Genomic DNA, 27,950 nt, shown 5'->3' with positions numbered 1-27,950 from the left:
CAGAGGCTTGTGGCGGTGGAACTCCCGATCTATCTTCGTATTCGATGGTTTCAAGGTATATGGGAATATATAGGCGAAAGAAGTTGGTCGGGGGAGGCTCAAGGGGCCCATGAGACAGGGGCGCGCCCAGGGGGGTGGGCGCGCCCTCCTATCTCCTGGCCTCGTCGAAGCTTCCCTGGCTTGTACTCCAAGTCTCCCGGATCATTGTTCGTTCCAAAAATCACGCTCCCGAAGGTTTCATTCCGTTTGGACTCCGTTTGATATTCCTTTTCTTCGAAATACTGAAACATGCAATAAAATAGCAATATGGGCTGGGCCTCCGGTTAATAGGTTAGTCCCAAAAGTAATATAAAAGTGTATAATAAAGCCCGTAATAATTCAAAACAGATAATAAAATAGCATGAATGCTTCATAAATTATAGATACGTTGGAGACGTATCAGAGGCCCAAGTGTTGAGCCTGCGACGGACGCCTATATAAAGTGGAGGTGCGGCGCACTCATTCGGTTGATCGCTTCGGCGCTGTCACTAGGGTTTGCATGTGTTGCGAATAGACACCTCGACTCGCCGCCGGTTGTGTGATCGGACCTAGCAGTCCGCTGCATGATGTTCCTCCTGCACGCGCGGATACCGTTAGAGGCGGTGCGCTTGCGCCGCTCCGGTGAACCTGTACGAGGGATCCAACGACTGGCTGTTCAGGGGAGATCGTACGAGGAGGAGTTGAACCACCCGAACGCGCTGCTCCAACTCTTCTTCTGTTGCAGGGTATCGGTGTCAAAACTGGCAGATCTCGGGTAGGGGGCCCAAGCTGTATGTCTGAGGACCGATGATAACAATGAACAAAGAACACAATGTTTACCCAGGTTCGGGCCCTCTTAATAAAGGTAAAACCTACTCCTGCTTGATTATATGTGAGGGGTATAGGGGTTATAAGAGTTGATCTACCACGAGATCGAATTGGCTAACCCTAGTTTGGCTAGCCTAGTAATGTTATGATCCTGCCTCCGATCTAACCCTTCGGTTTATATAGCCTCATAAGGGGCTTAGGTTGTACAAAGTCGGTTTACCCCATGTTAGATTTATTGTTGGTAGCATGGCAATTTTATTGTTTAGCCCATGGCAATTTTTATTTTTTAGCCCATGGCAATTGTATTAATTAGACCATGGCAATTTTATTAATGGGAACAAGGCAATTTTATTTTGTAGCCCACTTCAATTTTATTTATTAAAACCTGGAAATTTAATGAATTTAGAATATGGAAATTTTATTCTTTAGCACACTACAATTTTAATTATTAAAACCTGGTAATTTATTAATTAGAACATGAAATTTTTTATTGACATTTTATGAACATGACAAAAAAAATCACATGTAAACTTAAGATGTTTTATGGATGACAGTTCTTTTTGTTCTTCTGTTTTACACATATGAATGTCCTACTTTGATGGCAATTTGATTGTACATATCGTGGTAACTTTGTTCATATGCCTTTTTTTTGCTATTTTTTTGTTGAAAATCATATACATGTTGCAATTTTACTCGCAAATGATCAAAAATATATTATGGATAGGAGTGTCATCTTTTGTAATTTTGTCATATCGTTACTTTCAAAAGAAACATGGTTGTTTAATTTCTGCAAATGGTTGTTTAATTTATGTACATACCACGGTAACCTTGTACAGAAAATGCACATACCCACATTGAATACATGGTAATTTTGTTGAAAGTACCTAGAACTCATCTAGATGAGACATAATTTGGTCTCATTCACTTTGAAAACAAAAATAGATGCAACCCACATCAGCACACACGCATCTTATAGCATCACATCTAATGGTTATAAAAGGTGAATGAGATCAAATTATATCTCATCTAGATGAGTTCTAGCAAAACTGAATTTTGTTATTTAGAAGCTTGTCAACTTTTTTGTTTGTAACAATTTGTGGCTATCTTCTAGACATGTCAAACTACATGAATTTTTCTAATCCTTATCTACGTGTTGTTTTATTTCAAAAAGGTGGCAATCTTTATCCGTAGGCTTTTTCAGCTCGCAAGCTATGTTAACTTGCAAAAATATCTTATATTATGGAACAGAGGAAGTAATATCTTTTTAATATCTGTTTGCTTTATCACGAAAGTTGGATGTCTTTTTGGCCCACTTTGGGGTTGGTTTTGTGTTTAGCGATCGTGAAGGGTGGTTCGTGTTTGGGGCATTATTCCCAACGAACGTCTATGTTTGCGGGATGCTTCCTTAGATCGAACGTTTGGTTTTTTTTGAACATCAGTACAGACATAAGCGCTCATATACACGCGCATACACTCATCCCCCGTCAAATACCTTTAAGTTTCTTTTTTGAAAAAGGAGGTTAAACCCTCGGCCTCTGCATCAATCGATGCATTGTAGCCATCTTTAATAATTATTTTGTAAAGCTCTGACAAAAACATACATCAATCCACCCAAAACTACCACTCGCACCTAGAAACTCGAGAATGTGGAGTGCTCTCACTCCCCATATTTAAAATCGGTGTCGTCGCCAATCCATTCACATAAAGTATCGGGACCAACAGCCGGTGCAGCAGATCTAAAGCGCACACCACATGCACACGCTTTAGAAGCCGCCATCATCATCGGACCACAGACCCATATTCAGGAGAGAGATCTGCATCATCATTGCCAGTCCGGACATCCGTCGACGCCACCACGACGCCCAACGGTGCTACCGCCCTGCGCTCATCCGTCCAGACGCGAAGACTCTAGAAGATTGTCGTGCGTAGCACTTGCCAACCAGGCATGACCCAGTGCAGCACCTATCGGTCAGGCATGACTTGACAGTTCCACCAAAGCTCAATGCAAGACAAAGCCGCTCCACCTCTTGCCTCTTCCATCTAGCCCCTGCTCCACAAACGATGCTCCCAAGAGAGAAACGGCACCGCAGTACCACCATCGTCCGATCTGGAAGACCAAATCCTAGGATTTCCCCCGAAGCAGTGCCCACCACCAGCAACCGTCAAGGACCCACACAGTGCCCACCACCACTCAGTCCTGAAGGCGACGCCTTTAGGAAGGTCACGACGTCAAGGACGCCGCCGCCGCCTACCAGAGTTGGGTTTTCACCCGAGAGGCAGGTAGGAGGGAAGTAGAGGAGCAGCCATAGACCGACGTCTATAAGAAGAAAAGTGGCGCCCTTAAGCATCGTCATCGGTGCGGCCGGCCGGGCCCGACCAAGGGGTTTCCTCCAATCTAGATCTCCTCCACCAGCTTCACCCCTGGCCACCGGCCAGGGTCCCGGCAAGCCACGCCGGCACCGCCAGGAATCCACATGAGGGAAGCACAGCGATCAGGGCCGGAGGACAGCGGCCAGGCGCCGCCGGCCGCAAGAGCAGCCACACCAAGCCCTGGTTCACCGAAGATCCGTCGGCCGTCTGACCAGACCACCGGCACCACACCAGCCCCGCCGCTCGCTGTAGCACGGAGGGGCCTCGCCGGAAGGGCCACCGCCCTAGATCCAATCGCTCTCCAGCGCAAGGCAACACATCAAGTGCCCTGCCGCCGCAGTCCCCGGCTGCACCACGAGCTTACCCGGCGCCAGCCTCATGCGGCGGCAAGGAAGGGAGGGAGAGGAGGTGGCTATGCTGGCGGCAGGAGGGAGGTCGCCCCCGAGTCGCCCGAGAGCGTTGGACTCCGGGATGGATGGAGGGTGAGGAGAGGATTTTGGATCTAGTCTCTATTGTGAAGGAGGTGGCCGGAGGCGGGAGATTAGGCGGCAGCGGAGGCGGAGCTCTCTTCCGCTGCGGGGAGGAGGGTGTCTCCCGATCTACCCCTATCAAATTCGCATGGGATTCATACCTGAAGACTGATTATAGAGCCAAATACCTTTAACATACGTTAGATAGATGTAAACCTTTGAAATGCAACATTGATCCGCTCTACAAGTGTCCCTTAATATAATGGGGGCATGCCTACTTTTGGCTATAAAGTTGTCCATCTACAACTATAAATTAACCATACTTTATGTCGTACTGGTTTCTAGCCGCCACATGGGTCGGGAACTAATCCATCAATCATCTCCTTCATGTCCTAATATATGGTTGATAGATTGGATTGGTGTGTGTGCGCGCGCAGGAGATAATTGATGGATTAGTTGGAACCACCAAGGCACCAAGCACGGAATCACGCGTATGGATGGAGTGATCATACTTTGGCTATACTAGCTAGTTAGTTGGGACTTGGGACTGGGGGTGGAAGCAACGAGTCTGAGCCTATCCATTCCCTGTTTCGCTGCCGGCCGCGTCCTCATCTCGGCCGGCCGGGGACCAGACTGATTTTGGGACGACGGTACGTATACCATGCATCATCGCCACTAGTGAAATGTGCTGGAGCGGACGTAGCTAGCGGCATCGTCTTATATCTCAAGCGATATACGTATATGTATATTTTGTTAAGAGTACGGCGCGCATTCGATCGTAAGAACCTGTGTTGTTAGCTTAGTGATTTGCCTATTCGAACAGGAGCAATGGCTGCTTGGCCCGGGGAGCTCTGGAAGCGTTGGTCCATCCAGATCCTGGTGCTCCTCAGCCTCGGGCTCCAGGTCGCCCTCTTCCTCTTTGCCGGGATCCGCAGGCGCGGTGCCCATCCCGTGCTGCGGTCGCTGCCCTTGGCCACCTCTCCCTTAAGGGCGCGCCACACGAGCACCCCATCGTCGCGCTCTGGGCGCCGTTCCTCCTGCTGCACCTCGGCGGCCCGGACAACATCACCGCCTACTCTCTGGAGGATAGCAAGCTGTGGAAGCGCCACTTGCTCCATGCCGTCCTTCAGGTGTCCGGAGCCGTGTATGTCCTCTACGAGCACATCACGGACAGGGGAGCATCGCTGCAGCTTGCCTCCGCCTTGATGTTCGCCATCGGGACCGTCAAGTACGGGGAGAAGACGTGGGCGCTCATGTGCGGCAACCTGGACAGCATCCGAGGCTCCATCGAGAAGCAACCGCCGGCCATGCATGGACACTTTCACCCTCAGGATAAAGTGCTGAAGGATGAAGAGTTAGATGAGGAATCCCTTGTGCGACGAGCTCACTCGCTGTTCCATATATGCAAGCGCGCTGTCGTTGATTATCCAGCGATGGAAGATGATTCACATGGCCAAGACACCACCAAGATGATAGGCGAGGTCAAGTTATGGCGATTGATGGAGACCGAGCTATCCCTCATGTACGACATGCTGTACACCAAGGCAGCCGTCATCCACACCTGGTTCGGCTACTCGGTACGTCTCGTCTCGCCACTCGCCATTGTCGCCTCACTGCTGCTTTTCAAGTTCATTGACAAGGACGACAACCGCAGAGTTGATGTCTATATCACCTACGTATTGTATGGTGGTGCCTTGTTCATGGAGACGACATCGCTGCTGAACGCCCTAGGCTCCTCTTGGACATTTGCCTTCCTGAGTACCACCAGATGTCGCTGGCTTCGGTACGCAGCTCTGTGTAATGAAAGATGGGACCGTCTTAGACGTGTGGTTGCATATCTTCACCATCTTGTCAGGGTAGGAGGAGGTAGCCGGTACACATCAAGGAGATGGTCATATACCATGGGACAGTACAACATGCTGCACTTTTGCACTCGCTCTGACAGTGCGCTCACCAGGCCTCTGCTTTGGCAGGTTAGCCAAGATGGTGGGACTGGGGCTAAATGAGCTCTGGAACAGGGAGCATTACTCATGGGTCATAGACATGCCGGACCATGTCAAGGATTGTATCTCTCAACATATGAACAAGATGTACAAGGAGGGGGCCGTGAACTCGCTAGGGATGCTCAGGAACAGGTGGGGCAAGGAAACACTGGTCAGCAACAAGTTGTTCACAGGCATATTCAAGGACTCCCTTGGCGTCGAGTTCCAGGAGTGCATCATCATCTGGCACGTCTGCAGCGATGTTTTCCTTGCCAAGAGTGAGCGAGCCAAAGAAGAGGAGGCATGGCTCGACGTGGAGGCGATCAGGGTGATATCCAACTACATGATGTTCCTTCTCGTGGAACAACCAGAGATGCTACCAGGCCTCTCACAAAACAGGATGTACCAACGAACCTGCGAAAACCTAGTCAAGACCAGGCGATCAACACATAGGTGTCAAAGCATGAACCTCGGTGCTACGGTCAAGAACCTGTTCCGCCTGCACGATGACCCGAAATCTAGTTCCAGGGTCGCCGATAGAGAGGAGCTTGCAAGAAACCTGTATGATGAGTATGAGAGCAAGAGCTTCAGCTACGACGCTCCTCGTCTCCCCTATGTGGCTCAGCTTGCCAAGCAGCTGCTGACAATGGAGAAGGATGGCACGCTTGACTCGGTGAAACTTGTCCTTGACGTGTGGACCGACATTCTGGTCTACGCGGGCAACAAATGCAGCAGGAAGGCCCATGCCGAGAAGCTCAATAGCGGCGGCGAGTTGACGACCATCCTGTGGCTCATGGCAGAACACTTCTACCAACTCTATCTGGGGACCCTGATCAAGAGAAAGAAAATGGACTTAGGAGAAGGCATCAGTCACTCAGGGGCATGATGATATGCAACTATATCGTGTAGCACCATTTCTTTGTGTCGTTGAAGCCACACAAATTGTATCTTGCTCCGCTTCTTGAATAAAGGATCCCGGTTCATCTTATTGACCACCAGCTATATTCGTTGTTCTTTAAGAGACAACATCAGCTTAGAGATTCCTCTCCTTCGTATCCTTCATCTCATACTGAATTGTCTCGTCCCTTAATTTTGTCTCAGCGACCTGTTGGAAATATGCCCTAGAGGCAATAATAAATTAGTTATTATTATATTTCCTTGTTCATGATAATCGTTTATTATCCATGCTATAATTGTATTGATAGGAAACTCAGATACATGTGTGGGTACATAGACAACACCATGTCCCTAGTAAGCCTCTAGTTAACTAGCTCGTTGATCAACAGATGGTTACGGTTTCCTGACCATGGACATTGGATGTCGTTGATAACGGGATTACATCATTAGAAGAATGATGTGATGGACAAGACCCAATCCTAAGCCTAGCACAAGATCGTGTAGTTCGTTTTGCTAGAGCTTTTCCAATGTCAAATATCTTTTCCTTAGACCATGAGATTGTGCAACTCCCGGATACCGTAGGAATGCTTTGGGTATATCAAACGTCACAACGTAACTGGGTGGCTATAAAGGTGCACTACAGGTATCTCCGAAAGTGTCTGTTGGGTTGGCACGAATCGAGACTGGGATTTGTCACTCCGTGTAAACGGAGAGGTATCTCTGGGCCCACTCGATAGGACATCATCATAATGTGCACAATGTGACCAAGGGGTTGATCACGGGATGATGTGTTACGGAACGAGTAAAGAGACTTGCCGGTAACGAGATTGAACAAGGTATCGGTATACCGACGATCGAATCTCGGGCAAGTACAATACCGTTAGACAAAGGAAATTGAATACGGGATTGATTGAGTCCTTGACATCGTGGTTCATCCGATAAGATCATCGTGGAACATGTGGGAGACAACATGGGTATCCAGATCCCGCTATTGGTTATTGACAGGAGAACGTCTCGGTCATGTCTGCATGGTTCCCGAACCCGTAGGGTCTACACACTTAAGGTTCGATGACGCTAGGGTTATAGGAAATAGATGTATGTGGTTACCGAATGTTGTTCGGAGTCCCGGATGAGATCCCGGATGTCACGAGGAGTTCCAGAATGGTCCGGAGGTAAAGAATAATATATAGGAAGTGAGGTTTTGACCACCGAAAGTGTTTCGGGGGTCACCGGTAATGTATCGGGACCACCGGAAGGGTTCTGGGGTCCACCGGGAGGGGCCACCAGCCCCGGAGGCTTGCATGGGCCTAGTGTGGAAAGGGACCAGACCCAGAGTGGGCTGGTGCGCCTCCCACCAAGGCCCAAGGCGCAGCTAGGAGGGGAGAGGGGAAACCCTAGGCGCAGATGGGCCTAAAGGCCCACCCTAGGGCGCGCCCCCTCTCTCCCCCTCTTGGCCGCCCCCTCCAAGTCCCATCTATGGCTGCCGCACCCCTAGGGTGGGAACCCTAGATGGGGGCGCAGCCACCTCCCCTCCTCCTATAAATAGTGGGGGTTTTGGGGCTGCCAGAGACACGAGAACCTCTCCCTCAAGGCGCAGCCCTACCTCTCTCCCTCCTCATCTCGCGCGGTGCTTGGCGAAGCCCTGTAGGATTGCCACGCTCCTCCATCACCAACATGTTGTTGTGCTGCTGCTGGATGGAGTCTTCCTCAACCTCTCCCTCTCTCCTTGCTGGATCAAGGCATGGGAGACGTCACCGGGCTGTACGTGTGTTGAACGCGGAGGTGCCGTCCGTTCGGCACTAGGATCTCCGGTGATTTGGATCACGACGAGTACGACTCCTTCAACCCCGTTCTCTTGAACGCTTCCGCTTAGCGATCTACAAGGGTATGTAGATGCACTCTCCTTCCCCTTGTTGCTAGTTTCTCCTTAGATAGATCTTGGTGACACGTAGGAAAATTTTGAATTTCTGCTACGTTCCCCAACAGTGGTATCAGAGCTAGGTCTATTGCGTAGATTCTTTGCACGAGTAGAACACAAAGTAGTTGTGGGCGTTGATTTTGTTCAATATGCTTACTGTTACTAGTCCAATCTTGTTTCGACGGTATTCTGGGATGAAGCAGCCCGGACCAATCTTACACGTACTCTTGCGTGAGACAGGTTCCACCGACTGACATGCACTTGGTGCATAAGGTGGCTAGCGGGTGCCAGTCTCTCCCGCTTTAGTCGGAATGGATTCGATGAAAAGGGTCCTTATGAAGGGTAAATAGCAATTAGCATATCACGTTGTGGTTTTGCGTAGGTAAGAAGCGTTCTTGCTAGAAACCCATAGCAGCCACGTAAAACATGCAAACAACAATTAGAGGACGTCTAACTTGTTTTTGCAGGGTATGCTATTTGATGTGATATGGCCAAGAAGAATGTGATGAATGATATGTGATGTATGAGATTGATCATGTTCTTGTAATAGGAATCACGACTTGCATGTCGATGAGTATGACAACCGGCAGGAGCCATAGGAGTTGTCTTTATTTATTGTATGACCTGCGTGTCATTGAACAATGCCATGTAATTACTTTACTTTATTGCTAACCGGTAGCCATAGTAGTAGAAGTAATAAGTTGGCGAGACAACTTCATGGAGACACGATGATGGAGATCATGATGATGGAGATCATGGTGTCATGCCGGTGATGATGATGATCATGGAGCCCCGAAGATGGAGATCAAAAGGAGCAATGTGATATTGGCCATATCATGTCACTATTTGATTGCATGTGATGTTTATCATGTTTATGCATCTTATTTGCTTAGAACGACGGTAGTAAATAAGATGATCCCTCATTAAAATTTCAAGAAAGTGTCCCCCCTAACTGTGCACCGTTGCGAAAGTTCGTCGTTTCGAAGCACCACGTGATGATCGGGTGTGATAGATTCTTACGTTTACATACAACGGGTGTAAGCCAGATTTACACACGCGAAACACTTAGGTTGACTTGACGAGCCTAGCATATACAGACATGGCCTCGGAACACAAGAGACCGAAAGGTCGAGCATGAGTCATATAGTAGATACAATCAACATGAAGATGTTCACCGATGATGACTAGTCCGTCTCACGTGATGATCGGACACGGCCTAGTTGACTCGGATCATGTAATCACTTAGATGACTAGAGGGATGTCTATCTGAGTGGGAGTTCATAAGATGAACTTAATTATCCTGAACATAGTCAAAAGATCTTTTGCAAATTATGTCGTAAGCTCGTGCTTTAGTTCCACTGTTTAGATATGTTCCTAGAGAAAATATAGTTGAAAGTTGACAGTAGCAATTATGAGGACAGTAGAAAGCTTATGTCCTTAATGCACTGCTCAGTGTGCAGAACCCCAAACGTCGTCTGTGGATGTTGCGAACATCAGACATACACGTTTTGATAACTACGTGATAGTTCAGTTAAACGGTTTAGAGTTGAGGCACCAAAGACATTTTCAAAACATCACGGAACATATGAGATGTTTCGAGGGCTGAAATTGGGATTTCAGGCTCGTGCCCACGTCAAGAGATATAAGACCTCCGACGATTTTCTTAGCCTGCAAACTAAGGGATAAAAGCTCAATCATTGAGCTTGTGCTCAGATTGTCTGAGTGCAACAATCACTTGAATCGAGTGAGAGTTGATCTTCCAGATGAGATAGTGATGGTTCTCCAAAGTCATTGCCACCAAGCTGCTAGAGCTTCGTGATGAACTATAACATATCAGGGATAGATATGATTATCCTTGAGGTATTCACGATGTTTGACACCACGAAAGTAGAAATCAAGAAGGAACATCAATTGTTGATGGTTGGTGAAACCACTAGTTTCAAGAAGGGCAAGGGCAAGAAGGGATACTTCATGAAACGGCAAATCAGCTGCTGCTCCAGTGAAGAAACCCAAGGTTGAACCTAAACCCGAGACTAAGTGCTTCTGTAATAAGGGGAACAGCCACTGGAGCAGGATTACCCTAGATACTTGGTAGATAAGAAGGCTGGCAAGGTCGATAGAAGTATATTGGATATACATTATGTTAATGTGTACTTTACTAGTACTCCTAGTAGCACCAGGGTATTAGATACCGGTTCGGTTGCTAAGTGTTAGTAACTCGAAATAAAAGCTACTGAATAAACGGAGACTAGCTAAAGGTGAGCTGACGATAAGTGTTGGAAGTGTTTCCAAGGTTGATGTGATCAAGCATCGCACGCTCCCTCTACCATCGAGATTGGTGTTAAAATAATAATTATTTGGTGTTTGCGTTGAGCATAGACATGATTGGATTATGTCTATCGCAATACGGTTATTCATTTAAGGAGAATAATGGTTACTCTATTTATTTGAATAATACCTTCAATGGTCTTGCATCTAAAGGAATGGTTTATTGAATCTCGATCTTAGTGATACACATTTTCATGCCAAAAGATATAAGATAGTAATGATAGTACCACTTACTTGTGGCACTGCCATGTAAGTCATATTGGTATAAAATGCATGAAGAAGCTCCATGTTGATGGATCTTTGAACTCACTCGTTTTTGAAAGGTTTGAGACATGCGAACCGTGTCTATTGGTGTATACGCATGAAGAAACTCCATGCAGATGGATCATTTGGACTCACTTGATTTTGAATCACTTGAGATATGCAAATCATACCACATGGGCAAGATGACTGAAAAGCCTCGGTTTCAATAAGATGGAACAAGATAGCAACTTGTTGGAAGTAACACATTTTGATGTGTGCAGTCCAATGAATGCTGAGGCATGCAGTGAATATCGTTATGTTCTTACTTCACAGATGATTCGAGTAGATGTTGAGTATATTTACTTGATGAAACACAAGTCTGAATTATTGAATGGTTCAAGTAATTTCAGAGTGAAGTTGAAGATCATTGTGACAAGAGGATGAAATGTCTATGATATGATCATAGAGATGAGTATCTGAGTTACGAGTTTTGGCACGCAAATAAGACATTGTGGAAATTGTTTCACAATTAATACCGCCTGGAACACCATAGTGTGATGGTGTGTCCGAACATCATAGTTGCACCCTATTGGATAAGGTGCGTACCATGATGTCTCCTATCGAATTACCACTATCGTTCATGGTTAGGCATTACAGACAACCGCACTCACTTTAATAGGGCACCACGTAATTCCATTGAGACGACACCGTTTGAACTATGGTTTAAGAGAAACCTAAGTTGTCGTTTCTTGAAAGTTTGGGGCTGCGGCGCTTATGTGGAAAAGTTTCAGGTTGATAAGCTCGAACCCAAAGCGGATAAAATGCATCTTCATAGGACACCCAAAATAGTTGGGTATACCTCCTAATTCAGATCCGAAAGCAATAGGGATTGTTTCTTGAATCGGGTCCTTTCTCGAGGAAAGATTTGTCTCGAGAATTGAGTGGGAGGATGGTGGAGACTTGATGATGTTATTGAACCGTCACTTCAACAAGTGTGTAGCAGGGCACAGGAAGTTGTTCCTGTGGCGCCTACACCAATTGAAGTAGAAGCTTATGATAGTGATCATGAAGTTTTGGATCAAGACACTACCGTACCTCGTAGGGTGACAAGGATGCGTACTACTTCAGAGTGGTATGATAATCCTGTCTTGAAGGTCATGTTGCTAGACAACAATGAACCTACGAGCTGTGGAGAAGCGATGGTGGGCCCATATTCCGACAAATGGTTTGAAGCCATGAAATCCGAGACAGGATCCATGTATCAGAACAAAGCATGGACTTTGGTGGACTTGCCCGATGATCGGCAAGCCATTGAGATAAATGGATCTTTAAGAAGAAGACGGACGTGGACGGTAATGTCACCGTCTATGAAGCTCGACTTGTGGCGAAGAGTTCTTCACAAGTTCAAGGAGTTGACTACGATGAGATTTTCTCATCCGTAGCGATGTTTAAGTCCGTCGGAATCATGTTAGCATTAGCTGCATTTATGAAATCTGGCAGATGGATGTCAAAACGAGTTTTCCTTACCAGTCTTCATAAGGAAAGGTTGTATGTGATACAATCAGAAAGTTTTTGTCGATCCTAAGGATGCTAAAAGGTATGCTGGCTCCAGCGATCCTTCTAAGGACTGGAGTAAGCATCTCGGAGTTGGAATGTGCGCTTTGATGAGATGATCAAAGATTTTGGGTTTATACAAAGTTTATGAGAAACTTGTATTTCCAAAGAAGTGAGTGGGAGCACTATAGAATTTCTTATGAGTATATGTTGTTGACATATTGTTGATCAGAAATGATGTAGAATTTCTAAAAAGCATATAGGGTTATTTGAAAGGTGTTTTTCAATAGAAAACCTGGATTAAGCTACTTGAACATTGAGCATCATGATCTATGAAGATAGATCAAAAACGCTTAATGGTACTTTCAAATGAGCATATACCTTGACATGATCTTGAAGGTGTTCAAGATGGATCAGTCAAAGAAGGAGTTCTTGCCTGAGATGTAAGGTATGAAGTTAAGACTTAAAGCTCGACCACGGCAGAAAAGAGAGAAAGGACGAAGGTCGTCCCCTATGCCTTAGACGTAGGCTCTACAGTATGCTATGCTGTGTACCGCACCTGATGTGTGCCTTGCTACATATCTGGCAAGAGGGTACAAAGGTGATCAAGGAGTGGATCACCAGATAGCGGTCAAAATTATCCTTAGAGGAATAAGGATGTGTTTCTCGATTATGGAGGTGATAAAGAGTTTGACGTAAAGGGTTACGTCGATGCAAGCTTTAACACCTATCCGAATGACTCTGAGTAGCAAACGGATACGTATAGTGGAGCAACCATTTGGAATAACTCTAAGTGGAGCGTGGAAGCAGCATTTACAATATGACCTAGAGATTTGCGAAGTACATACAGATCTGAATGTTGCAGACCCGTTGACTAAAACCTCTCTTACAAGCAAAACATGATCAAACCCCAGAACTCATTGAGTCTTAATCACATGATGATGTGAACTAGTTTAGTGACACTAGTAAACTCTTTGGACGTTGGTCACACGGTGATGTGACCTGTGAGTGTTAATCACATGGCGATGTGAACTAGATTATTGACTCTAGTGCAAGTGGGAGACTATTGGAAATATGCCCTAGAGGCAATAATAAATTAGTTATTATTATATTTCCTTGTTCATGATAATCGTTTATTATCCATGCTATAATTGTATTGATAGGAAACTCAGATACATGTGTGGGTACATAGACAACACCATGTCCCTAGTAAGCCTCTAGTTAACTAGCTCGTTGATCAACTGATGGTTACGGTTTCCTGACCATGGACATTGGATGTCGTTGATAACGGGATTACATCATTAGAAGAATGATGTGATGGACAAGACCCAATCCTAAGCCTAGCACAAGATCGTGTAGTTCGTTTTGCTAGAGCTTTTCCAATGTCAAGTATCTTTTCCTTAGACCATGAGATTGTGCAACTCCCGGATACCGTAGGAATGCTTTGGGTGTATCAAACGTCACAACGTAACTGGGTGGCTATAAAGGTGCACTACAGGTATCTCCAAAAGTGTCTGTTGGGTTGGCACGAATCGAGACTGAGATTTGTCACTCCGTGTAAACGGAGAGGTATCTCTGGGCCCACTCGGTAGGACATCATCATAATGTGCACAATGTGACCAAGGGGTTGATCACGGGATGATGTGTTACGGAACGAGTAAAGAGACTTGCTGGTAACGAGATTGAACAAGGTATCAGTATACCGACGATCGAATCTCGGGCAAGTACAATACCGTTAGACAAAGGGAATTGAATACGGGATTGATTGAGTCCTTGACATCGTGGTTCATCCGATAAGATCATCGTGGAACATATGGGAGCCAACATCGGTATCCAGATCCCGCTGTTGGTTATTGACAGGAGAACATCTCGGTCATGTCTGCATGGTTCCCGAACCCGTAGGGTCTACACACTTAAGGTTCGATGGCGCTAGGGTTATAGGGAATAGATGTATGTGATTACCGAATGTTGTTCAGAGTCCCAGGTGAGATCCCGGACGTCACGAGGAGTTCCGGAATGGTCCGGAGGTAAAGAATAATATATATAGGAAGTGAGGTTTTGGCCACCAGAAGTGTTTCGGGGGTAACCGGTAATGTATCGGGACCACCGGAAGGGTTCCGGGGTCCACCGGGAGGGGCCACCAGCCCCAGAGGCTTGCATGGGCCTAGTGTGGAAAGGGACCAGCCCCAGAGTGGGCTGGTGCGCCTCCCACCAAGGCCCAAGGCACAGCTAGGAGGGGAGAGAGGAAACCCTAGGCGTAGATGGGCCTAAAGGCCCACCCTAGGGCGCGCCCCCTCTCTCCCCCTCTTGGCCGCCCCCTCCAAGTCCCATCTAGGGCTGCCGCACCCCTACGCTGGGAACCCTAGATGGGGGTGCAGCTACCTCCCCTCCTCCTATAAATAGTGGGGGTTTGGGGGCTGCCAGAGACACGAGAACCTCTCCCTCAAGGCGCAGCCCTACCTCTCTCCCTCCTCGTCTCCCGCGGTGCTTGGCGAAGCCTTGCAGGATTGCCACGCTCCTCCATCACCACCATGTCGTTGTGCTGCTGCTGGATGGAGTCTTCCTCAACCTCTCCCTCTCTCCTTGCTGGATCAAGGCATGGGAGACGTCACCGGGCTGTACGTGTGTTGAACGCGGAGGTGCCGTCCGTTCGGCACTAGGATCTCCGGTGATTTGGATCACGACGAGTACGACTCCTTCAACCCCGTTCTCTTGAACGCTTCCGCTTAGTGATCTACAAGGGTATGTCGATGCACTCTCCTTCCCCTCGTTGCTGGTTTCTCCTTAGATAGATCTTGGTGACATGTAGGAAAATTTTGAATTTCTGCTACGTTCCCCAACACGACCTAGAGTTCAAGTGCGCAAATCAGACAACACAACTTTCTCATGAAACAAATCGCTAATGCATAAGGGTGAATCCTTGTATTACAACAAGATGTGATGCATAAGAAATCCTGCACACAGCACAATATGCAACAATCTTATTGAGTATGTTATACACTTACAATCTTAAAGGATGAGCTGGTTCGCATGATGCAAGCACGTCAGGTAACATGCTAATGCGATGAGCACATGTTAGGTTCCTCGGCGTCTTTGTACTTCAATTGTTGTCGGATTTCCTTCTTGTCTTCATCTGGAAAGTACCCTGTTACAACATCTCCAACCAGACCCCCATATGTCCAAACGGATAGCTTGGACACAATGCGGACCCAAAAAATGTCATCCAACCGGACCTTCCAAACCCAGTCCATATGTCCGGACTATTCGGCATATCTCAAACCCAACACATATGTGGAGCGTATTTGGATCCGCCCGAATGCGTCCGTGACGTCGGATAAAACAGGCTGGATCCACCACAAATCACTCCAAATTGAGCAAAACAACCAAATCTACCGCCCTCTCGCCCATGTTCGTCCTTCCTTTCCCATGTCCGCGCCGTTAGCTCCTCCACAGTTACACCGCATCCGTGCTGCTTACTTTCTTGACACCCTCTATGTCATCCTCCTGCGCCATGGAGGCTGGTTCCGCAGAGTCTATCATGGGTCTCTACCATCGTGAACAAGGCAGCCCAGAGGGAGCGGCGCTCCTGCTAGGGCGCTCTCGAGAAGGCGAAGAAGGAAGATGCTGAGCAGGAGTTCGCTGTGCCCCGACGTTGTTCCACCTTTGCAATGATTGGGGGGGGGGCATGTAGAAAGGATGCCTTCCTAGAGACGGAGTACAAGTCGTGGCAACTACAATGATCACTGACAATGTCGAAGATCTCTAGCGCCGGACATGCCCACCGATTGTTTTAGGAAAGTCTTGACCAAAATTTATAGGTATTTTCTTGCCCCATGTGCATTTCCGGATTAGTTTTAGGACTGTAGTTTCATTACGATGCATTGGGACTCATTGGTGATGGATATGATAAATGATGATCAAGAATCTCCAACTAATGAAACGGGTGATACCAATTCCCCTTCGTATGATGGTGGGAAATCGTCATGCACAAAAAAAGAAGGGCCTGAAGGCAAGAGGACCAACATTATCAACTCATGAAGGATTCGAAGTATTTGGGAAAATAAATACATGCTTGGTACCATGAAAACAAGCACTATATAGAGCCGCATTCTATCCATAGCATCCTCACTGAGGGCTCTCTCCAATATAGATTGGCCACCAACCAAGAGTTTGTGAACAAGTTTTGTGGTTTCTATGCACAAGTGGTGAATAGGCATCAAAGTGACATTGCAATCGAAAGCCATGAAAACTTTGCTTCCTTCACATGGTCATCATTTTTTTTCTTCGTTTCTGGCATTATGTCGACATGTGTTTTTTGCTTGCTAGATAGGGTTCACCGCCACTTTGTACCCATGAAGCTGAGAAAAACCATTCATTTTGTCCCATTGTTGGGTGGCATTGAATGCGAAACCGAAGTGGTGCACCCTCTTGGAAGATCTAAGAAGATGAAGAACGATGATGGCTCAAGCTCTCATATATCTATTGGATTGGATGACGACGAGTCAAGCGGAGGGGTGAACGAACAAGGGATCGTGCCAAAGAGGAATAGACACGTGATGGGGGAAGAAGTGGGAGAAGGATAGGCTCGCGCGTGACGGCGCAGCAAGCAAAATATCCGCTGCATGGACGAACATCTTTTCCAACAAAAGGGAAGACATTGGAGAGAAGGAGGAGAGGTACAAGCTCTTCTTGGATGTGCAAAGAGAGATGATGGTGTTTGACCGGAAGAGGGTGCGTGAGGGGTTGAGCATTGGGAGAGGATGGAGAAGCAAGAGAAATGAGCAAAATGAGAGATTGAAAAGGCAAAGACATTGGAGACAATTGAGATTGAGAAAGAGAAGATGAGGCTTGCAAGGGTCACAGAGGAGTTGATGATCATGTTGCGGGACACTAGGCTCTTGGATAAGGAAAGCAAAAAGTGGTTCCTCAACAAGGAGATCAACGAGAAACAAGGGAGGCGATTGATTCATTTGTGTATCGCCTATGTATGAATTAGTTTGGATTTGCATTGAATTGTTGAATCATAATTTTATTTTGGGTTATGTTTAATTGGTGAATAGATTCCTACAGAAAAATGTTGGTGAATAGGTTGTGTGTTATATGATCTACGCACATGTGTTTGCATGAAAATGTGGGTTTGAACACGAGGGGTGTGGTTGTCCGAAAGAACAAATAAGGGGTGAGACAACGCGTCCGCAGACGTTTAGGGGGCAAATTTGCCCAGTCCCACTTAGTATTCATGTTTTATTTGGCTACTCGTATGGATACATTTAACTTAACAGTTAAACCTCGGATGTATTACTCCATACCAAAATAGATGTTTTGGTAGAAAATATAAGATGTTTTGGTAGGCCAAAACTTACATTTTGGTACGGAGGTAGGACTTTACTTGCTGTCTAGTAGGCAGAAAAGAGCTGCGCTCTGCCCACCATTTGTAGTGTTTCTTCGAACTCTTATTTGCGTTCTTTTGTGTGGAAAAAAATAGGCCATGCGTTTTGGAAAGATGCGATAGTTTTGAGATGCATATTGCGCATGTGTATTTCTTGTACAACAAGCCCTCCTCTTTTCTTGTATAGTTGAGAACGTGGCTACCCTATGTACTTATACATACGTGCATATGCACCCGATCAATATATCGTGAGTTGTGCCTATCTTCTACAGGTAGGAAACACACAATAGCTATGTGATTATAGATCGAAAACATGATTTTGAGAGAAACCATACTCTGAAAATATTAGATGCATATTCCAGACAATATCACTTGGAAATGAACAAATTCAGGCACATACAAACCCGGCTTGAAGGGCTTTTACATAAGCCGCAATCCGACAATCGGTTGTATGCTTGGCTTGCTGTCCAAAAGAAAAAAACTCACCTAGAGCGGCTGGTCTAACGATTCAGCCGGCAAGCTTGGAGCAACAAGGTCTGTCAGACGACTCTATCAAGAATGAACCGCAGCAGATTGCTCACAGCTGCTGCCTGAACCTTGATACTTGGTGGCAGGACAGTTCTCAAGGCAAGAACGAAACTATAGGAAGTGGTGTGCACTCGTGGAAGGAAAGAAACTGTATAGAACTTTCAATCAAAAATTTGAGAAGTGTCATTGAAGATTTCTGGGCCTTGGCTGGGATCTCTTTTTTAGAGAAAAAGTTGGCTGGGATCTCAGGGGGCACGACAATGGTTTCAAGGAGATCATCATTCTGACAGTTGTTTCAGTTTGTTTTTCATTTTTAAGAAGTGTTTCACAACCCTGCTGCTTTATATCAAAGGAAAAGAAAACAGTGATTTTTTTAAAAAAAACTCAACAGGAATTTTTGAAGCAGCTCAAGGCCAAACCGAAGATGATCCAGTTGAAGAGTATATAGATCAAGTCAAGGTGACCCAGGGTTAGCCGCCCGCACTAGCAGCAAACAAGTAGGATAGGTCAACGGAGGCGAGCACAGAAAGACAATTATGGTTTATGCCCACCCCACAAACACATAAGCTTAATTGCTGCTTGTCCTCCTCCATCAGCGGGAAGAGGCAAGAAGTTACTAAATAAAACTCTGTGAGGTAAGGGAAAAAGAAACGAAGAAACAGACCTTACGGCCCTCCTCCATCAGCAGGAAGAGGCAACATTTTTAGACCCTGCTCAAACTGAGTATGATTTTTGTATCTAAACAGAAATGTACAGGGAAGCACACACAAACCATACACAATTCCATTATTGCTCAAACGCATTAAATTTCGATCAAACCATATGCCCAGCTCACAGCTTATAGCTTCAGAATTGAAGCTCAGTCGGTGGAACAGTTCGTGGAGATCTCCACGAATTCACGGTCTGTGTTGTAAACAAAAACCACAACATCAAAAAAATGCGAAGATATCTGAAATTGCAAAATCAAATATTGGTTGAAATAGCAAGATCTCTGATGTTCGAACAATGGTATTCCTCCTCTACTGGTCAAGTTCTTATATCATTTTGGTTATAAAAGATGGAGGACAGTGAGCAAGTAGTAGCACAGCCCTATCATACCTGTCACTGAAAAGCTCAAGTAACATTCCAGGATGCTTTGCTTCAAGTACCAAATGATTTAAGTGGAGAAAATATAAGCAAACAAGATATTGATCTTTATGTTTTCTACTAGGTGCATTAGTGTAGTAGGGCATACCAAGACATGAACATTTGAAGTGCATTAGATTGGACAGGTACTTTGTGCCAAAGTAATTTTGAAATGCCAATTACCTTACAATTCGCTTTGAAACCATACTGCCCACTGTTGTGCACCACTAGTGGCGACAACTTCTTGCCGGTCCTCACATTGAACTTGGTGCCAGTCCTCACATCGGGAGGTGCATAAGTCTGCAAAATGTGCAATTACAAATTAGAATTGCTGTCCTGAATAACCGAATGGCTTAAAAGCGACATGTATTAGTTGCAGAAATTGAGTGAAAGGGCAACTCACAACGAACACTGCGAAAGGCTCCTTCTGCAAAATTTACAAGTATATGTTATAAGTGTTGTACCGAATGGCTTAAAAGCAACATGGATTAGTTCCAGAGATTGAGTGAAAGGGCAACTCACAACAAACACGGCGAAAGGCTCCTTCTGCAAAATTTACAAGTATGTGTTAGAACTTAGAACTGTTGTACCGAGTGGCTTAAAAGCAACATGGATTAGTTACAGAGGTTGGGAGAAAGGGCAACTCACATCGATCATGGCGAAAGCCTCCATCTGCATAATTTACAAGTACATATATGTTAGAAGTGTTGTCCAGAATAACAGTATATATGGACTAAAAGTGACATGGATTAGTTCCAGGGATCGGGTGGAAGGTGGTCCTCTTCAACCCTTCCCCTTCAAAGTGACATGGATTACCTATACTGGATTATGTGTTTCGTTTCTGATGAAATGGAACAAGGGCGCTGCCCTATTCTTCTAAAAAAAAGTGACATGGATTAGGGAGGAGTGAAGGGGGTTGATTTTGAATCCCCCACAACCTCAATCCCCTGGACTGGACACTCTCCAAGCAGAACAAGGCCTTAACAGCATCAACCAAGCAGATCACCACAACAGGCACAAGAAAAATAGTGCTATATACAGTACAGTTTACTCGAACATCCAGTATCGCAAATCAAAGATCACACGGCAGGGGATCTAACGATCTTTGAAGCTAAACCACGTACCAGAAATAGAGAATCGGAAGAAGAATAATACTGTTACTTACCAGCTCGTTCACCTCCTCCTCCTCTGCCTGCAGCTCTTCATTCACCTGCCACTCCTGCCGGTCGCCGGCGCCTCCTGCCTCCGCCGCCGCCGCAACCATGGTTAGCGTGTAGCGTTTTGCTTGACAAGCTCGGGTGTGTGTGGCGGAGGGGGGAAGGGTTTAAGCCTTTCGGGGAAGGCGAGAAATGCGTCTTATATACGCACGCCCCACGACCACGGACCCAATTTCGTCCGTCGGATCTCCCTCCCCGGCTCCTTGGTTGTTGTCAACCGTTGGATGCGGTTAGATCCCGGCCACCCGGTTCCTCCGCCGCCGCCACGAGAACCACCTCCACCCGCCGACCGGCCGCCCCTGTCCATCGCGGTAAACTGCGCCCCGAGCTCCACGGTCAGCATCCGCGGACCCTCTTCGTCGCGCGCGACGGCCGGCCGGGCCCTCTTCCTCTCGTGCGGTGGCAGGAGGAGGGCTCCGACGGCGCGGTCCGGGATCCGATGCCTCCATCCGTGGCCATCTTCGCCGGGAACGGCGGCCGGCCGAGGTGAGCCCTCCTCCCCTGCATCCTCTTGCCCGTATCTTCCTGTCGGGCTCGCCCCTTCGCGGTGCTCAGTGGCCGTCTCTGCCTGCAGGCTGCAGTGACAACCGGGAGGAAGAGGAAGAGGAGGGGGCGGAGCAGGGGGGGAATGGGAAGGGGAAGAAGAGAGGGTGTGGAAAGAGGAAGAGGAGACCATCAATCTTGGGTTGCTCGAGACCAAAATCACGCGTCCTCTCCTCCAAACCCGCAGCTGCTGCCTCCCACTCCCAGAGTAACGACAACCTAACGCAGCAAGGTGAGCCCCCACTCTGCACTTTTTTCCAAAGAAAGTCTGAAGCCCCTTCTAGCACTAAGACATTGTCTGCTTGCACAACTTGGTCAGATTAATGTTTTGTTGATTGATTCTCCTTCCAGATGCTTATTGTCTGATGCTCGACATATGCACAAGATAGACATTGCATTTCAGGTAACTTCGCTTTGTTATGGATGATGAAATTTGTTTGTTTGTTGTGGTGATGTAGTAATCAATTTAAACAATCTAAACTGCAAGCCTTGCATCCACGAGCAGCTAAGTTAATCTTTCTCTGCTTACTGCTTAATTTGCAGATATTGAGATGTGCGTTAAGTGCTTGGGTCTGGGTGTCACAGGACCAAAATGGCAGTAATTCTTGTCCAGTATCATTGCTTCTCCGTGATCACTATTTGAGAATAGAGTAATGCTGATAATAACAGTTACTCACTTGCTTTTGGATCTTTCTACCACCCTTCTTTTGATATTAGGGACTATTTCTTTTAGAGGTTTTAATGATTATAAAACTATAAATGGATAGGTAAAGTACAAAGCTTTTAATTCAGCTATTGATAGATTGACCTGCTTTCATCTTTCAGTGCCTTGAGCAGCTAATTATTCGATTTTGGGTTCTGCTCTGGACTGCAGGATACAATCACCATGGTTGAGAGCATCCCTTTTCTGAAGCAAATGCTACTGAAATCAGTGTCCAGATTAATCTTGAGACAAGCATGGTTGCTGAGTTACTTCGCTTGGACATCTTCAAATATGATGCGAAGATGCATCCACCCATCACCATTTCGCCTTTGTGATGTACAATTTTCATATTTTATTTTGCATCCCCTGATGTTCATTTCTTTGGTGCCTGGACTGCAGCATGTTCAGTTTACTGTCACCGTGACTAAGCTTAGCTTAGCTTTGATGGTTTTCTTCCTGTAAAACTTGGCATGAGTCAGGGAATGCATATGGTGTTCAATACAGGTACCTAGATTCGAGTTTTGTGCCGCTGATGCACCAGGGTGATTGGCTGCATCTGTTCTTGCTTCATAGTAGTGATGACCACAAGTAATGCTAAATAATTCATAAAGGGAATGCCACCAGTCTACGAAACCCCCTTAGGTAAACTAGCTTCAAAGAAAATATCCTTTTTTTAGCCTGAGTTCATTTGTATCTTCATTCTTCTGCTTCCTGTTTGTTGGCTGTTGAATGCGTGGCTATACCTGGGTTCCATGTAGTTACACTCTCGATTCCATGAGCCGCTGCATGTCAACTGTTATATTTATCTGTCTTTCTCTGTTACATTAGCTCGTATAGATGAAAGTAGTATGCTTATTTTTTTTACAGTTTGTGGTATGTCTGATGGATATTGTGGCAGGTTTAGTGGCTGTACTTTTATTATTTAAATAACAATCCTTTTATTCTCAGATCCATGTCACTCATGACCTGTCACATTGGTTCATCTTTATTTCTTGATTATCTTGACTGATTTGTGTTTTTATTAAGGTCAGCATTCTCTAGGTTTTTAAGCATTGTTTTGCCTGTAGTGCTGAACTTTTATGTATAGCAAATTTTTATACTTGTTGTTTGCAGCATTAGTATTTCAGTAAGCTTGTACCTTATGTCTCACCTTATTTGCAGGTGTATTCATCTCATCTGCCATATCTGGTACGGCACCCAGTATAAGAACTAATCATGCACATGGACTCCGCCTGTTCTTTTCTCAGCTATCTCCAAATTGAGTTGACGAAGGTTGTTTGAACTTCCAAGTTCTTACTGTTCTTCTTTGGTCTTATTACCCTGGGGATCATGAAAGGAGAGCACAACTGAACACCTGCTATATTGGTTCACTACTTTATGCTTTGGTATGTTGTCCCTAGGAAAGTACTCCCTCCGTCCAAAAAAGCTTGTCCCAAATTTGTCCCTTAAATGAATGTATATCTAGCACTAACTTGGTGCTAGATACATCCATTTGAGGGACAAGTATTTTTGGACGGAGGGAGTATGGATTTTGATTGCACTGAGGGAAGATTGTTCTCATGTATGATTATGATTTCACACATGCAGTGTCTTACTGTCCATTTATGATACATTTATTACTCCAGAAAAACTTGTCATTGTAAAATGGTAAACTACAGAAAAACTTGTCATTGTAGCCTATATACTCTTGGAACTTTAAGAGATGGCGCAGATTGCAGAGAATACACCTAGTTTTCAGTTGCATTGCTTTTGTTATACGAGAAGAAAACGATGTTTTTTTTTGTTAAGCTTTGAGGTATCTCGAGTTGAGTAGAACTCAGAGAATATGGAAACTTTCTCTTTTATGGTGCCATGTTCCATTGTGGTTTATTAGAGTTGAACAAGTTCCTGTTTCCCCAGGACCACTTGGCCTGTGATTTTTGTTTTCACGTCTGCTATTAATGTTGAGCTCTTCGAGTTATGGGTGATGCAGAGGTAAAAAAACAGTTGGATCTCTTCATGAAATCTTGTGTGTTTCCAGCATGACACATTGAGCTGTCCACTTATCGATCCGCTGCCCTCATATGGGGCAGGGCGTGAACTGCACAAACCTGGAGCCAAAAAAGTTCTTCCTGGCAGTCAGGTGTAGTTATATTTTCAGAATTGAAATATGTGCTGGATGGATTCACTTAAGATAGCATGAGTTAGAACTTGGAAGCCAAATTTAAAATGTTTTCATAATCGTCTTTCTTTTTTTTTTTTTTAAAGGGCAGCCAGTGCATGTAGCTCCTGCTTGCGCAGGGTCCTGGGAATGGTCCAACAACTTTGGGTCTTTTCTAGGCAGCCTTTTCCTATATTTCTGCAAGAGGCTGTTTCCAGGACTCGAAGTCATGAACTCTTGGTCACAAGGCAACAGCTTTACCGCTGCGCCAATGCTCCTTTTCAAACCGCTTCAAAAAATTACTGCTGTGTAACATATAAACATCTTTCTTTTCTGGAAAGAAAAATCGCCGCTTGAAAATTTGTGTTTATGGATTTATTCATCTCGGGGCTTTCAGTTCAGTTTTGTGATTGCGCTTGATGTGGCATGCAAACTGCTTGTTACTGGTAATTGCAATTGGGTATAAAGGGAATATATGTTAGTTTTGTGTTACAAATTAAATATCGCAAGGGTAATCTGAATGGCACATGTAGGGGAAAGTGTAAACATTGGTGCTGCAAGAGAAGCAAAGAGACAGGCATATCCATTAGCAGATAGGGATGTACTAACTATGTTCAATAAATAGATGCTGGTAAAATGCTGCTGTAGCTACTCACACTCCTTTACTTTTTTCCTCCTAGAGCATGTAAACTACATAGCTCTTAATTCAGCTATCGATAGGTTGACCTGCTTTCATCTTTCAGTGCCTTATAATAAACAGCTAATTTGATTTTGGGTTCTGCTCTGGACTGCAGGATAGAGTCACTATGGTTGAGAGCATGTCTTTTCTGAAGCCAATGCTACTGAAATTAGTGTCCAGATTAATCTTGAGACAAAGAAGTTTGCTGAGTTACTTCGCTTGGACATCATCAAATTTGGTGCAAGGATGCATCCACCCATCACCATTTCGGCTTTCTGACATACAATTTTCATATTTTATTTTGCATCGCCTGATATTCATTTCTTTGGTGGCAGCATGTTCGGTTTACTGTCACCATGACTAAGCTTAGCTTAGCTATGATGGTGGTAATTCCTGTAAAACTTGCTATGAGTCAGGGAATGCATATGGTGTTCAATGCAGGTACCTTAGATTCGAGTTTTCTGCCGCTGATGCACCAGGGTGATTGGCTGCATCTGTTCTTGCTTCATAGTGTGATGACCACAAGTAATGCTAAATAATTCATAAAGGGAATGACACCATTTTTTTTTTTTGCCTGATTTCATTTGTCTCTTGATTTTTCTCCTTAGGTAAACTAGATAAAAAAATGTTTCTGTTTTTTTGCCTGATCTCATTTTTCTCTTGATTTTTCTCTTTCCTGTTTGTCAGCTACTGAATGTGTGGCTATACCCCTTCCATGTAGTTACACTCTCGATTCCATGAGCTGCTACATGTGAACTGTTATATTTATTTGTCTTTTTGCTCTAAATAAGCTCCTAGATGAAAGTAGTATGCTTCTGTTTGTACAGTTTGGGGTATGTATTTGATGGATAATGTTGCAGGTTTAGTGGCCGTACTTTTATTATTTCAATAACATTCCTTTTATTCTCAGACCCATTTCACTCATGAACTATCACATTGGTTCATCTTTATTTCTTGATTATCTTGACAGATTTGTGTTTTTATTAATGTTAGCATTCCCTAAATTTCTAAGCATTGCTTTGCCAGTAGTGCTGAACTTTTATGTATAGCAAATTTTTATACTTGTTGTTTGCGGCATTAGTATTTCAGTAAGCTCATACCTTCTGTCTCCACCTTATTTGCAGGTGTATTCACCTCATCTGCCATATCCGGTATGGCACCCAGTATATGGACTAATCATGCGCATGGATTCCGCCTGTTTTTTTGTCAGCTATCACCAAATTGAGTTGACGAAGGTTGTTTCAACTTCCAAGTTATTACTGTTCTTCTGTGGCCTTATTGTCCTGGGGATCATGAAAGGTGAGCACAGCTGAACACCTGCTATATTGTTTCACTACTTTATGCTTCGCTATGTTGTCCTAGAAAAGTATGGATTGGAATTGCACTGAAGGAAGATTGTACTCATGTTATAGCAGGATTTTGATTTCATACATGCAATGTCTTACTGTCTATCTATGATGCTTTTATTACATATGAAGAATGGTAAACTAAAGAAATACTTGTCATTGTAGCCTATATACTCTTGGATCTTTAAGAGATGGTGCAGAGAGTACACCTAGTTTTCAATTGAATTGCTCTGTTATACGAGAAGAAAATGAGTTTTTTTGTTAAGCTTTCAGGTATCTCATGTTCAGTAGAATGCAGAGAATATGAAAACTCTCTTTTATAGTGCCGTGTTTCATTCTGGTTTATTTGAGTTGAACAAGTTCTTGTTTTCCCTGGACTACTTGGCCAGTGATTTTTGTTTTCATGTCTGCTGTTAATTGAGTTCTTTGACTGTTTTATCACTTAAAAGAGACAGGGGGTAATTATATACGACTAGGTGTACACCTAGTTTTCAGTTGAATTGCTCTGTTATACGAGAGTACACCTTGTTATCTGATGGCACTTCAGAGTAGCCAAATATCCGACTGTTTTATCACTTAAAAGAGGCGGGGTAATTATATCTTAGTTTTAAAATATTATTTTCTGTTGACCTGAGCAACAGCAGTGGTACAACTCTTTTAGCTTTCCTATGTGTTTATTGGATGTTAGGTTGCCGCCGGAGATAGGTGCTAGGATAATTGGAGCTGTATTTTACCGTAATGTGTTAAGAAATCAAGTTTGTTGCTTTAAAGTTCTTTAATTTATATGATGTCTTACCTACAAAAGGGTTGCTTGCAAGGTAAATTTGTGGATTCATATGTTTTGGCGTTTAAATTAGTGTCACTTTGTGTTGCAGGTGCTGGATACAACAATGTCAGTGGGGTGGCTTTATCAAACAAGTATCATGGTCTCTGGTGGAACTATCAAGGTACTTCGTATTTTTAAACTATTAAAGGCACTAAACTACTGATTCAGAAATGTTCTTGATATGGTTCTTGATATGATTCAGCATGGGCGCCGAGAGTTAACACCTCCTCCACACAGGTTGAGCGCATCAAAGTTCCTCTAATGCGCGCTGGGAGTTGAATCTCCGACCGCACGTGTCATGCACATCAAAGTTCTCGTGCACGGGTGGAGTTACTACCTCCGCCGCACGAGTCGAGTGTATCAAAGTCCTTCTAGTGCGCGTTGGGAGTTAACACCTCCGCACAAGTCGGGCACAACTTCTCCTCGCTTTGGTTGGTAAGCAAAACATCCCCCGCGCGAGTTGAGCTCAAAGTCCTCCTCGTACGTGTCGGGAAACATTCCCCTGCACGAGACGAGCACACTAACTCAAAATTTCTCCCTTAGAGCAGCACCAATAGTTCATGTAAAACACTCTCCCCTAAATATGGTTTACATGGTGTCCATATAATCTAGGAGATGATGACAGGTGAGTTGCTTTTGCGGTTCCCATAAAAATCTTCCCCTAAAGATGGTATTTGCCGGTCTGCGTCGGGCCGGCAGGCGGGCTGCGTGACGACGATGGTCGGTGGTGTCGACGGCGGTGGTCAGCGGGGGCGTGATGAGGTGGCAATTTTACGAGAATGTTTAGGGGAAGGGTCATCTGCCACTGATGAAGGGGAGTCTGGTTGATTATACGGTGTCCCTGAT

The 27,950-nt window shown here is 45.1% G+C and overlaps 2 protein-coding genes and 1 pseudogene across 9 annotated transcripts in view; 2 read left to right on the top strand and 1 right to left on the bottom strand.

Moving 5' to 3' along the window:
* Positions 1 to 4,514: 4,514 nt before the first annotated feature.
* On the top strand, positions 4,515 to 6,554 carry LOC119310034 (annotated as a pseudogene).
* Positions 6,555 to 19,028: 12,474 nt separating this feature from the next.
* The window catches only part of LOC119311502, a 14,105-nt gene continuing 5,183 nt past the window's right edge, over positions 19,029 to 27,950 (bottom strand). Inside the window, exons 3-8 of one of the 4 annotated variants that reach the window (XM_037587137.1) lie at positions 20,816 to 20,889; positions 20,299 to 20,322; positions 20,173 to 20,196; positions 20,054 to 20,077; positions 19,834 to 19,950; positions 19,029 to 19,428 (exon numbers count right to left, since the gene is read on the bottom strand). In XM_037587137.1, coding sequence (XP_037443034.1) covers positions 19,372 to 19,428; positions 19,834 to 19,950; positions 20,054 to 20,077; positions 20,173 to 20,196; positions 20,299 to 20,322; positions 20,816 to 20,889 — 320 coding nt within the window. In that variant the 3' untranslated portion in view covers positions 19,029 to 19,371. Of the gene's footprint in view, positions 19,429 to 19,833; positions 19,951 to 20,053; positions 20,078 to 20,172; positions 20,197 to 20,298; positions 20,323 to 20,815; positions 21,443 to 23,263; positions 23,387 to 27,950 lie in introns of those variants that run through there. The other 3 variants (XM_037587139.1, XM_037587138.1, XM_037587136.1) reach the window with 3 other exon arrangements.
* Positions 21,525 to 27,711, top strand: LOC119311501. Of its 5 annotated transcripts, none has more exons than XR_005151091.1 (7): positions 21,525 to 21,642; positions 21,762 to 21,813; positions 22,285 to 22,755; positions 23,275 to 23,498; positions 25,048 to 26,231; positions 27,154 to 27,225; positions 27,307 to 27,711. XR_005151091.1 is itself a non-coding variant. In XM_037587135.1 (4 exons), exons 1-4 carry the CDS (start codon positions 25,368 to 25,370, stop codon positions 27,381 to 27,383), a joined length of 330 nt encoding a protein of 109 aa, XP_037443032.1. In that variant the 5' UTR covers positions 25,069 to 25,367; the 3' UTR covers positions 27,384 to 27,711. The 5 variants fall into 5 exon arrangements, 1 of the variants encoding a protein (XP_037443032.1); XR_005151088.1 differs by having other exon boundaries at positions 21,954 to 22,755; XR_005151089.1 differs by lacking the exons at positions 21,525 to 21,642; positions 21,762 to 21,813 and having other exon boundaries at positions 22,638 to 22,755; positions 23,275 to 23,385.

The sequence above is a fragment of the Triticum dicoccoides genome, chromosome 5B (assembly GCF_002162155.2).
Source record: "Triticum dicoccoides isolate Atlit2015 ecotype Zavitan chromosome 5B, WEW_v2.0, whole genome shotgun sequence".
NCBI classification, from domain to species: domain Eukaryota; kingdom Viridiplantae; phylum Streptophyta; class Magnoliopsida; order Poales; family Poaceae; genus Triticum; species Triticum dicoccoides.
Note: the sequence above shows the minus strand (reverse complement) of the source record. Positions and strands in the feature narration are given on the sequence as shown.